We start from the raw sequence: 12,234 nt of genomic DNA, 5'->3' as shown, positions 1-12,234 counted from the left end.
ATTCTCAAAATATTTCACAATTCACAGTTGAACTTTTAAACACTCAGCACATGGCTGTTGCTAAACAATTTGTGTTGAAAGATTTGTTTTACTGCTTTCTCAGTTTTGAAATAGGAAGGCGACATAGCATCCTAATTGCAGATGCAGTTATGCCCATACAAGTGCTACAACTGATGTAACCTTTACCTGTATTTCTAAAGTATTTAATTAGTATTGTGACAGATGTATCACAAGCCCTGACTAATGATGACATCTAATAATTTTGGTTATATCAGATGTAAGATGGTGCGTGATTCAGGATACAATTAGGTTTAAGATTTTTGTTTGTAAGTGGATGGAATTTGTTCTTGGACAGTAGTTGTGCTATTGTCACCTGAACGGTCAGTCCTTCTGCCTGCAAACTCCCCGTTGCATATTTCCTACATGAAACATCTTACAACTCCTGAGGACATCTTGCATCCTCATGAGGCTGTATAGCCTTGTCACCCAAAATGCACTGATGCAAATGGAATGAGACAGCACAGCAGACAAACCGCACAGCACATCACGCGTTGAATGTAGCTAACGTGAAGCCCAGTATCCCAGCTGCAAACACTTTGCAGAGGGCCTAAAAGCAGCGCAGGCATGTATGGTACACTTCTTTCTAATGCTCTCCCAGTGTCCAGGAGGCAGGCTAGCAGGTAAGAAGAGATCACAAAGTCCATAATTATTATCTGAGAAATCCTGTCCCAGTGATGCCTAGGAAGGCTTTGTAATGGTCTTCAGAGAGACCTGGGTTTCATGCATTTTACAGATACGCTCTGAATAATCTAAGTAGAGCTGAACAGCCAGTCCATCACTCAGTGTTTTATACAGAAAATCTCTCAAACCTTGCACATCATCATATATAGTCTCTGCAGTGGAGGCAAGGACAAAATCTGATGCTACAGGGCAGCACCGCATGGTCTGCTCAGCACTGCACTTTCCCTCCTCTCCCACCAACCTCCTTTTCTAAACACCTCCCAACTCTCACAGCAGGCCAGCAGGTCTCCCAAATAAAACCGTTTCTTTCACTCCACAACGATGCTTTCCCAGGTCGTATCTGCTCCGGTGCCTGAAGCAGGACTCCACGGCAAAGAAGTCCGTGGGCAGAACAGTTCCCTGTATCCCTGCACCGCACCACCGACAGCTGCTTCCCGATGCTCCCCCCGCTGCCCCCAGCGCCTCACCCGCACCGCACCGCCTGCTCCCCGGTCTCCTTTTCATTTCCACGCCCTCTCTCCGCCCCGTCCCCGGTCTCTCCTCATTTTAAGCTCTCCTGCTACTTCTCCTGCTCCAGTCACTACTCCACGACGCTTTGCTCAGCCTTGCCACTCCTCTTTCCCACTCCCAGTTTTGCCAGATTTTTGCCGCAATATCTTTTGTTGCGGAGTTTTGTTGCCACGTCCTTTCCTCCCTTCCTTTCTCCCCGCTCTGAACGCCAGCGAGATGCAAATATTCCTCGTCGGGAGTCACCGAAAGCACAAGAAGTCGTACAACCGCGGCCGCCCTTACGCAGGCGCCCCCAAAAGCCCAGCACCTCTGCAGCTGGGTAGCCTGGGACGCCGACAGGCAAAGCAGGGTGCTAAAAGCTGAACCCCCAATTCGGGTGCAGCGGCTGCTCCTTGAGCAGAGACCCCGCCACCACCGCGGCGGCGGGCGCCCCCCGCGACGGCTCGGCCGGGCCCCGGCTGCCCCCCGGCCGCAGCCGGGCGGTCCCGGGGCGGGCCCGGCGCTGACGGCAGTTCCGGCGGAAGGCGGCGGCGGGTCGGGGCGGCGGCGTGGGTCTCCCCGCAGGGATGGTGCAGGACCCGCGGGGGCAGCTGGTGGCGGAGCTGCTGCTGCGGGCGGGGGCGGCCGGCGGCATCCTCTGCCTCTGCTCCCGCGCCTTCGTCGAGTGAGTGGCGGCCTCGCCGCCGGCGCCGGGCGGGCCCCCGTTGGCCGCGTCCCCCGTGGCCGGGGGAGGCTTCCGCTGGGGGGGTGCGGGGAAGCGCCGTGCTGCCGCGGCCGTCAGCAGCGGGAGGGGCAGAGAAGGGTCCCTATAGGCTGTGTTTACCAAACGATACCAGCTATAGGGGGCGGAAAGGGGCGGGGGGGAGCTCACCCAAACGCCGGTTGCCGCGGGGGGCCCTGGCCGGAGCGGGCACGGCCCGGCGGGCAGCAGCGGTCCCGCCGGTGGGAGCCCGCTCCCTCCCCGGGAGCGCGGGCAGCGCTGCCTGGTCCCCGGCGGGGGCAGCGGCTGTGCGGGGCTCGGCTCCTTCTGCCCTTCCCCAAACGGGCGCGGAGGGGCCCGGAGCCTCCCCGAGCCAGGGAGGAGGAGCGGGTTGCTCGGCGAGGCGGGGGAGGAGAGGCGCTGCTGGCGGGCTGGCTGTCCGGGAGTGATTGGGGAGTGACTGGGGAGGAGAGGTCGTGGCCGTGAGCGGAGCTTTTGACGGTAAGCACGCTCGGTGTTGAGCTGAGGCAATGGCAGGGATGAGCTGCCTTCAGCGTTGGGTGGTGGCTGAAATATTTGCAGTTTTGGACTGAAGACACTAAATTCCACCTGCTTGAGCAGAAGGTTTTGCGGGCCAAAAGTTTAATTCCCGGGTATTCTGTGTAGCAGCAACGTTTTCTGAACATCTCTCGTGTAGGCTTTTCACGTCAGGCTTTAAAGCGCTGCCTTTTTCATGTTTTTCTTTGCTTCGTGTGTTTAGAATCACAGAGCAGCCCAGGTGGGAATGGACCTCAAAAGGTCATCTGGGCCAGCATTTTGTGGGAAAGGGAGCCCAAATGAGGTTATCTAGCACCCTGTCCCATCGCATCTTGAAACCTCCAGCGATGGGGACTCTACCACGTCCCTGGAGAGGTTGTTCCACTAAATGATTGTTTTTACTGGAAAAAAAAAAATTGTTTTAATGATGACCTTCTGTGTCAATGTCTCTCTTCGTTTTTACAGAGATCGAAAATTGTATAAACTGGGATTAAAAGGATTTTATGTCAAAGATGACAATGACAGTACAGGTAAGGTAATAAAATGTATTGTGCAATATGATGTGCAGTTATACTTTAAAGTGAGTTATGTGTGGTTATTTAAGGTACAGTAGGACTGTATAACTGCTAACCTATAGCAGGTCTTGTTTCTGGCTTGGTTTTCAGTAGTTTTGTTATGGGGATGGATGTGAATAATAACTTAGTACTTGCATTACTTTCAAGTTACTATAATCTTGATGTGGAAGTTTGTGTCAAACCAGGTGCGATGCTTATTCCTGTTCACACAGACTTACCAGCTCGCATAATCTCCACCTGGCACACAGAGCAGATTAGCTCACAAGTGCCTGACCTGCTGTCAAATCATGATTTCAACTTCCTTAGCTCAAAATTAATTATATTATGGAGGGCCTGCAAATCCTAAATGTTTACCTGGGAGTAATACTTTCCTGCTGCCTCTACCCCAGCCTAGGACATTAGTTGTTGCTGATTAATCTGCTGGGCCAGAAGTAGAGAAGAAGTAATAGCCCCGATGGGGAAAATTATGATTTGCATGTACATGAGGAATTATATGAGGAGGACCAGAGGAGTAAGTCTCTCCCTACTTGCTTGTATTTTAGGAATAATCATGGTGCGTGCTTTGGCAGATTCAACACTAGCACCTTGCTCCATCCTCCCAAATTCCTCGCACGTGCCTGTCTGAACATAGCTCCTTTGGTATCTGATTTTTCCATTGCTGTCTCGCTAGCTCCAGCATCGTATAATAGCTTGATTTGAAAGGAAGGAGTCTGAACAGAAAGGAATGTCCATAGAAGCTGAGAATGAATAGCACAGGATAGATAGAGGTAGTGTGAATGGAGCGAAGAAGGAGAATGTAAACCATGGTTTTTGTGCATATATGACTGAATTGTGGTGAGAGTAATCAGTTAAAAAGAGAAGAGTCTTGCGCTGTGTGATAATTTGGCAGTAAATATATCCTGACAAAAAAAAAAATTAAATTTTTCTGTTTTATCAACTGTGTCAAGAGCTTTTGTATTTCATCAGTTTCATCAATATATAGTTCCTACTTTCTCAGTCATATTTGTCATTTTATATACATATGATGTTGCTTAAAAATTTGATAGATGTGTAAGCAGTGGTTGATCAGTTATTTTTGAGATAATTATGTTCTGTAATTCACACATTACATTTTTGTAAAATCATACTATCTTTGTTAGTGTATTTTTCAAAGATTTGTAACAAAAGCAGCAGTTTCTTGTATTTCAAGCTTGCTCCGATACATGCCAAAAGAACTCCTGTAAAGAATTTTCTTTTCCTAATACTAATTTTTCTGTTGTTTGCTGGGCGTTATTGTAGTTCGCTCTGCAAGTTATTGAGGTGAATGTTTCTGGTGGGTTGATCCCAAGCATCCACACCCTCTACCCCAGTTTTTATTGCTGAGCGTGGCAGTATGGGGTATTGACTATCCCTTCAGCCAGTGTAAGTCAGCAGTCCCAGCTGTGCCCTCTCATGATCTCTTGCCCATCCCAGCCTACTCGCTGGGGAGGGCAGAGTGGGGAAAAGAGAAAGTTACGATGCTGCGCAAGCACTGGGCAGCAATAGCCAAAACATGGGTATGTTACCCACCCTGTTTCAGCCACAGATCCAAAACACAGCACCCTATGGGCTGATACGAAGAAAGTTAACTCCATTCCCAGCCAGACCCAGTGCAGTGTTTTGGCTGTCGAAGTTAAGTTTTGGTTTCTACTGATGCAGAAAATAAGGTGCTCGTGATGAAAATTTTAAACAGGAAAGGAAACTTAAGAGGCAGTTCTGCTAATTTTTGTAGGCCATGCTGTTGTATTGAGGTATCAGAACCAGATTATATTCACTTAATATAATTTGTTAACAGAGGAGGAACAAGTGTCTGAGGAGGAGAACCGTTGTCCCCGTGTGAGATTAAAGGTGGATACTAATCATGCTCTCAACCTGGAAGAAGTTGAACTAGACTCGGAGGCCGAGCTGATGAAGAGTATGGGATTGCCTCTTCGGTTTGGTGGGCAGTCAGCCCACAGGGACTTTGTGGTAAATCTTTATTTGCTTTATTTGTTCTGTTTACTTTGTGTTTCCAGACATAGGGACAGGTCTGCTCCTCAGTGATTTTTGAGACTGCAGTTCATGGAAATGTATCTGAGCTGGCTTTGAGCTGCCTGCCTCACATACTTGTAACAACATACAGCACTGTGGTCTGTCCAGTTTGTAAAATCCACCTGCCAATCTGACTAAACAGGGTCAGGCTGTGCTTTGTGCTTCCCTATCTATATTCCTCTTGCTACTAGAGAGAGCTCATTTAGAACAGCCATGGTAATGATGCTCTTCATCAGGACAACTAATACACTCCAATCTGAGCACATGTGTTCACACTGTCCGCTTTAACCATTTAGCTTTAGATACTAATAAAAAACGCTAGTTTCTCAGACACCCCTTGCAGCTGATAAAGCCAGACTGTTTGAAAGGACAGGAGTGAGGCTTGTGTGCTCTGCTTCCCGTAGGGAGCATTTGGACTTTAGAGGAAGACTGAAGTTTTTCACAGATGAGAAAAAGACAGTGGGATATCCACATTGTCTGCTTTATGGACCTCCCTGGCGGTGAGAGAGTACTTTTGTGCAGAGCACTCCATGGTTCTGACCTGATTAATTTGTAAATAAATAGGAGAAACTTGTATGCTATTTTAATGGATGGCATGTAAATAGACCTTACAGGCAGCCAACTTCAAACCCAAAGTATACATGCGGTTTTTGTTGCTGTGTAGTAGTACTGCAAATAAGTTGAATGAGAAAATAATGCATGTTTTTACTAGATTACTACTAAGCATTGTGCTTTGCACTGTGTGTATTAACATGACATTATGAGGGATGTGGATGAAAGATTAATGCTGGTTCTCTGACCCTAACTTCTTTATAGTCCACCTTATGCATTTGTCAGTGCAACAAAACTAGGGATTGCAGCTGATGGGACATTTGGAGTAATACCTGTACGTTTGTAGTCTTTTGCCCATGGGGGTTGTAGTCTCTCATCACTGCTGCCTTTTTACCTGCCAAACTTAGTTTGGCAGTTTATGAAAAAAACTTGGCAGATTTGTCTGATAAAAACATCCAAGAAAAGCAAGTTTTTCTATCTTGTTTATATCTGTAAGCACAGGAAGCCCCACTGAAACAAGTGGAGTTGTATTTGATGAAACCAACAAGTTAACTTAGTGTTTCCTTTCAGTAACAGGTTCGTGTCTTCTGTTCCACTAGACGCTTCTGTCTGTAATGCTGGCTTTTTTTGTGTGTGTCTTTCTATAGACTTTCTCACAGCTCTTTCTCACAACTTCCTCAGAAATGTCAGCCAGGGTTAGGCAGCGGGGCCCTGTCAGACCCATAAACCCTACAGCCTTTTGTGGGGATAAAGCTAACAGCAGGGTTGCCGTGAGAGGGAGGGTTACAATGGAAATGCAAATGTGCTTGGAGAGAGGACAGGAAAAGACTGCACATACATCGTGGACTTCTAAGTATGTTTTTCCATTATATTTTAGGCAACAGAAAATTATAGAAAGAGGAGTAACATGAAGATTATGAAAAAGAAAAAGAAGAAGAAAAAAGAGTTACAGCAAAAACATGAGGCTAAAATGGGCCAGGAATGCCAAGATCGAGCTTGTGGTGGTCATACCCAGTCCGTTTCTGGTGAGCTGGCCCTAGCTACAGAGCAATGTGAGAAGAGCAGCAAAGCTCAGGTTGCAAGTGAAGGGAACTGTGAAAGTTCAGAAAGTCTGGCAAATGAGGCTTTACCCAGTGAACTTAAAGAAAAATGGGAGAAGTACTGGAGCGAGTACGGAGAGGGCCTTCTTTGGCAAAGTTGGCTGGAGAAGCATCAAGAGGCCTCATTGTCTGAGGCCACCACAGCCTCTGAGCCTTGGAATAGTCCGGACACCAGGGAAGACTGGGAGCAGCATTATAGCGAACTGTACTGGTATTACTGGGAACAGTTTCAGTACTGGACAAGTCAAGGATGGACTACCGAGAGCTCACATGGTGACAACGTGGAAGCTAATGGGGTTACCCAGGAGACGGGTGTTTCGGGAAAAAAGGACTTGGTTAGCCCAGGGGCTGACCAGAGTGAAGTGCTGAGCTTGGAGCTGTCTCCCTCTAACACCAAAAGTGAGGAAACACTCCCTGCAGGTGCTGAGCCCCACAGTGAAATAATCTCTGGGATTTGTAATTTAAATCTGAATTTGGAGGAAGTGGAGCAGAGCAGTGCAGCTCTAACAGTAGCCCACCAAGGTAGTCAAGAGCATAGTTCATCGGACAGTGAAAGCCAGAAGGAGCCCTGTGATGGAGGAACCAGGAAAAGGAGTGCATCTTGTGAAAATAAAAGTATTAATCAGTCAGGTAATACAAAATCAGCCAAAATTGATTCTACCAGAATTTTTCTGAGTGGTTATATATAAGAAACAAGGGCATGTCTGTGTTATGCCATTTTAAAAAAGTCAGTCAAGTATTTTGTGGAATGATTGCATACTTGGTTCCTTCTCTCTGCTTTTCTGGGTGATCTCTCTCCTCTGTAACCTGTATATTGAATGTGTTCTTCAGCCTGAAGTGATTTTAACAGAACGTGTGCTTCATAAATCTTCAAATGTACTGCAGAAAGTGATGAGAGAGCACTGTTAGTGTGCATTTATTTATTTATCTTAGTATTGGTATTGCAGCTGTGCCATTCAGCTGATGTATCTTTTCTCACTGGTAGTCTAAAATGAATGAAAACTCAGGTTGATGTTCTCATGAACCTGACAAATTTTAAGAACAGCTTTTTGAGAAAAAAAATAGTTCTGCAGTGGTGGGCTTGGGGTTATTTTTGCCTTCTGTTTAAAAATGCCATGCTTGGAAAATAAACTCTTGTTTTGTTGTACTGTGTTACTGTGGACCAGATGTCTTCCAGAGGTCCTTTCCAGCATTAAGTTATCAATTAGGCAGTGAGCCACAGTCGTCTTTACAACCCCAGATTCATACGGTCACAGCTAGTGCTAACAAGTGAAAGTGCCAGGTAATGTAGTAGTACGGTGAAAGCCGGTGGCTGTTCCTTACACTACTGGAAGAGCTTTTGTGAGGGAGGTACAAGAGTGGGCGGGAGACGTTTTTGCCAGCCAGTTCAGTGTGCAGAAGAAGGAGAGACCCATCTCGTTTGCCTGCCAGTTCTTCCTGCCAGCGTTCCCTGTAAGCAGCAGTGGAAGGTCTTTCCTGATATGGCTTCTCCTGCTGAAGAGGGGGGAGGAAGCACGCGAGCTAAGTGTCAGCAGCTCGGGACTTCTGTTTGGTGGGAAACCTCTGAGTCCACTGCTAGTGACTTTCTAAGGAAGAAAGAAGTAGTTGTGGTCCCATCTTGATCCTACAGTAGAGTTAGAGTGGGAGAGGTGAAAGGAAAATCTCCTTTCCAACAAAAAAATGAGAGGAGCATTGGAATCTTCTCTTACTAAATGTATGTGAATATCTTTGTATAGCTAATGAAATGGAAACAAAATTTACGCACAAGGAAGAAACTGTTTTGAACTTGTACCTTGTAGGCATTTTATTTTTCTTGGAGACCTGATGTAATTTGAAGTTGGTCCTGCTTAAGATTATTAACTCTACAGTGTAACTAATACTGGAAGCTTGTATGGGTATGTTGTCCCTCAAACAAAGACAGATAAGGGTATGTGTGTTTGGCACCTGTGCCTTATTTGTCAGATTCAGGTAGGTATGACAACCTAGCTGTAGCTGCAGATGTACTTTGGGGACAGGAAGATAAGGAATTAATTTATGCAGAAGGAAAATATGATCTCATCTATCTTTTTTAGGTTCACAGGGGTCATGTAGCTTGAATTCAAATGACAAAGAACAGTTGCTGCCTTGTGACCAAGATGAAGATGAGGATGAAGAGCCTCCTGAATACAGACATGCCAAAGTCAAGAGAAGGCAAGTAATGAAATTTAGACAAGCGTTTTTCTCAAGAAGCCCAGGTCCAGAAGCCTCCTGATTTATAGTAACTATTTGTTTGATTGAGATTGTGAGTTAAAATTTCAATACAAAACCACATAGTCTTCCATGACTTTACCTGGCAACAAGCGGTGGATGTTTCTTCTCTTCCGTTGCTTTATGAAAACAATGTATGGCCTTGATGACTGGGCAAAGTGATGGTACTATTCTTGTGCCACTGAAGTATACAAGGTTGTTAAATTGGATAGGACAGCTTACTTACCTAGGTCTAATTAGCAAAGACGATACAAGAATGATAGTAAATAATTCGTATTGCTTAACTGAATTGTGTGCTGCCAGTAAAGTGTTTAGTGCTATGGCAATCATAAAATAGCTCATCTCTGCTTTGTCACAGGCTTTCTTCTCTAAAAATTTATAGCCTCAAAGATGATGAGGTGGCTCTTCCTCTCTAATAAATTTGCAAACTCAAAGGTGAAGGGATGGATGGAATTATTATCTGCTAATCATGTAGCTTTGGTTTTGTTGTAATATTTTGCCATTGCCATAGCATTAATAATAGATAATAACATAGATAACATAATAGATGATGAAGGTAATTTGGAAATAGGGTGAACAAACACTATCTTCATCAGTTTCATGCAGGGCTTGATATTGAATATTTTAAGAGGTCATTCAGAGTAGTTGGAATATTATAACCCAAATAGAAGGACATACGTCCCTATAATTGGGTAAAAAAAAAAAAAAAAGTGTGTGTTCATGTATATGAATAGGCTGGTGTTGTCTGCCTTGCTTAGTTTCAGCAGTGTGTGGAAGAACTTACTGAGGCCCCCATTTAAATGTTTTCAATACGTGAGTTTCTTAGTGGTATATCTGTAAAATAAGAGTGTTTTTTACGGTAAGTAACTTTGTCATCTATGTTTTTTCCTAGCCATGAACTGGATGTGGATGAGAACCCAGTGGAAGATCCTGAGGAAACCTGCTCTGTTTTGGGTTTCAAGTGTGGCACAGGACAAAAGTAATTGCTTATGAGGAACTCAGGGTTTCTTCATAGCAAGTCAGCTCTCTTATTATTCAAATAGACCATTCATCTCCATTCCCATTTTGTTAAACTTTTGAAGATGTTTCCCAAAGTTAGTCTCTGCTCTTAACAAAACTGTCATCCTTTGGCTAGAGAGAGAGATGCAAAGTTACAGAGGCTACTTAAAGAGCAAGAAAAGTGTTTTGAACCAGAAGTGTAACTCATAAGGTACTTGCAGTTATATAAACATTAAATGGCTGGTCAGCTACTTAAATTAGAGCTTAAAGGCTCTGACAGCAAATGGTCCTCTCAGTTTGGAGCTCAGTTATGAGCTTAGATCATAATTTATAGCTGTTTCATATTGGAATGAGGTTGCTTTATCCTGGTAAAATGTTGCAATACTAACAAAGTGTTGCTAGGGTGTTGACCAGTGAAATTTCATTTTTGGTGGTATGACCTAAAGATGTGGTGGTCAGCGCTGTAGAAGTAAAGTCGTAGGGCACAGATGGACTGTAACTTAGATCTAGCACTTCTGCAAGATGCAAGTTGTTTAGTACATGTATATATATATTTCAAAGAGGAGTGTGTTTTATAGTTGACAGTCTCTGTTCTACTTTATAAAAATTATTTAAGTGAATTGCCCATATTTCCTTTTTTTTTTTTTTTCCTAATTGCATTTGTCAGGAGACAAAAGTAGTTGTTTTGGAGGTTCTTTACAGCCACCAAAAACATGTTTTATTCTACTAATCAAGATATTTTTTCATTTCCTATTCTTCAGGCTGATCTGGGAAATTGTTTCCACCTGAAGTTATACACCTATTAGAAAAAAATAATTTAAAAATCTAAAGCAAATTTGGGTAAACATTTTCAAATAAAAATATTTAAAAGTTTCCATGAAGGTATATTGTTTTGCAGCTACATCCAGTAACATATAATTTAAGAGTAGAGCAGATGTCTCATGAAGAAATAATTTAGTCTAAATCATTTTCTGTAGACATCAACATTCATGTTAAAGCTTCCAGATTGGAAATTAACCAACTAAGGTTTTTTGGTTTTGTTTTGTTTTTTTTTTTTTAATTTCAGGTATGGTGGAATTCCAGATTTCACCCACCGAAGCGTGCAGTACTTGGAGAAAAAAGCAAAACTCAAGTCCAAATTCTTGGATATGCGTAAACCAAGGAAGAGCAAAAACACACACATCTTCTTTACAGAGGAATCCGAAATGTCTTGCAAAAAAAATAAAACTTTGAAGAAGGTAGGTTTAATTTTTAGTGCTGCTGTAATTCATAGATTTATTTTCTCCCTTAGCTGTTGTTGAATTATGAAAATGAAAAAAAACCATTAATTTCCCAGAGTAGGTGGCATTTTTTTAAGTGTCAGTCCACTGCTCTTCCCTGCCCCACCCTTTCGCCCGCTTAGGTGTAGTTAGGTTAGGGTGGATATGGAGAGGCATTGGTGGACTCTTGGCAATCTATCAAAAGTAATGTGAGCTTAATGACGAACTTAGGTGAGAGTCATTCCTAACATCTGCATGCATCATTCCTTTAGAGGTGTGTGTGGGTTTCTATAGTTACTAAAAGTATCTCTGATTTTAAAATGCCTGTTAGGGCATTCGTTAGTGTTGGCATTTCATCAGTGAGACAAAAATGTTTGTATAGGTTAGTGTATTTCATGTAACTCCATGTTCTTAGTAATTTATATAAACATTTTTGCTTATGCCTCTACCTGCATTTATTTTCACCTATAACTTTATGCTTAATATTTTTTTTTTAACTCTAGAAATTAGTAATGAGTAGAAAAACTTTTTCACTGTAGATTTTTATTAGTTGACTCTCTTTAAAATCTGTTACCTCAGATTTTCAATGTTACTTTGCCGCCTTCTGGGATGCTTGGCATTCCCTAACACCCAGCTGCAAGACACTGTTTTCTGGTGGTGACAGCACATATTGTATTGAACTTCAGTCCTGTTGCTGTAATTTCTGATCAAAAGCTTGACCATTGCTGTCTTGTACCTGAGGCCAGTATAGTTTAAAGGCAACTTTAATTATGTGAAGGGAAAAAAAAAAAAAAAAGTTTTAAATTTCCTCAGACTTTCTGGTAAGGAACTGCCCCAGGCCTAGTGCCACTCAGAGCAACCGTAAGGTAAAAGTGAGCATCTGCGTATGCCTTTGAAGAGTCTGGACTAGCATCTGCACATGGGCTAGGATGTAATGTTGAGCTCTCCGCTGCGCAGCAGAACCC

The 12,234-nt window shown here is 43.7% G+C and overlaps 1 protein-coding gene across 1 annotated transcript in view; it reads left to right on the top strand.

The window, feature by feature from the left end:
- The first annotated feature begins 1,781 nt into the window (after positions 1-1,781).
- Positions 1,782-12,234, top strand: part of TGS1 (trimethylguanosine synthase 1) — a 30,228-nt gene continuing 19,775 nt past the window's right edge. Inside the window, exons 1-7 of the mRNA XM_087753223.1 lie at positions 1,782-1,915; positions 2,954-3,018; positions 4,877-5,049; positions 6,542-7,394; positions 8,837-8,954; positions 9,904-9,990; positions 11,077-11,248. Of these exons, the coding sequence (XP_087609349.1) occupies positions 1,818-1,915; positions 2,954-3,018; positions 4,877-5,049; positions 6,542-7,394; positions 8,837-8,954; positions 9,904-9,990; positions 11,077-11,248 (1,566 nt within the window). The 5' untranslated portion in view covers positions 1,782-1,817. The remainder of the gene's footprint in view (positions 1,916-2,953; positions 3,019-4,876; positions 5,050-6,541; positions 7,395-8,836; positions 8,955-9,903; positions 9,991-11,076; positions 11,249-12,234) is intronic.

This window comes from Nipponia nippon, unplaced genomic scaffold (assembly GCF_047370975.1).
Source record: "Nipponia nippon isolate SJK-2023a ecotype South Korea unplaced genomic scaffold, ASM4737097v1 scaffold_1, whole genome shotgun sequence".
NCBI lineage: Eukaryota > Metazoa > Chordata > Aves > Pelecaniformes > Threskiornithidae > Nipponia > Nipponia nippon.
Note: the sequence above shows the minus strand (reverse complement) of the source record. Positions and strands in the feature narration are given on the sequence as shown.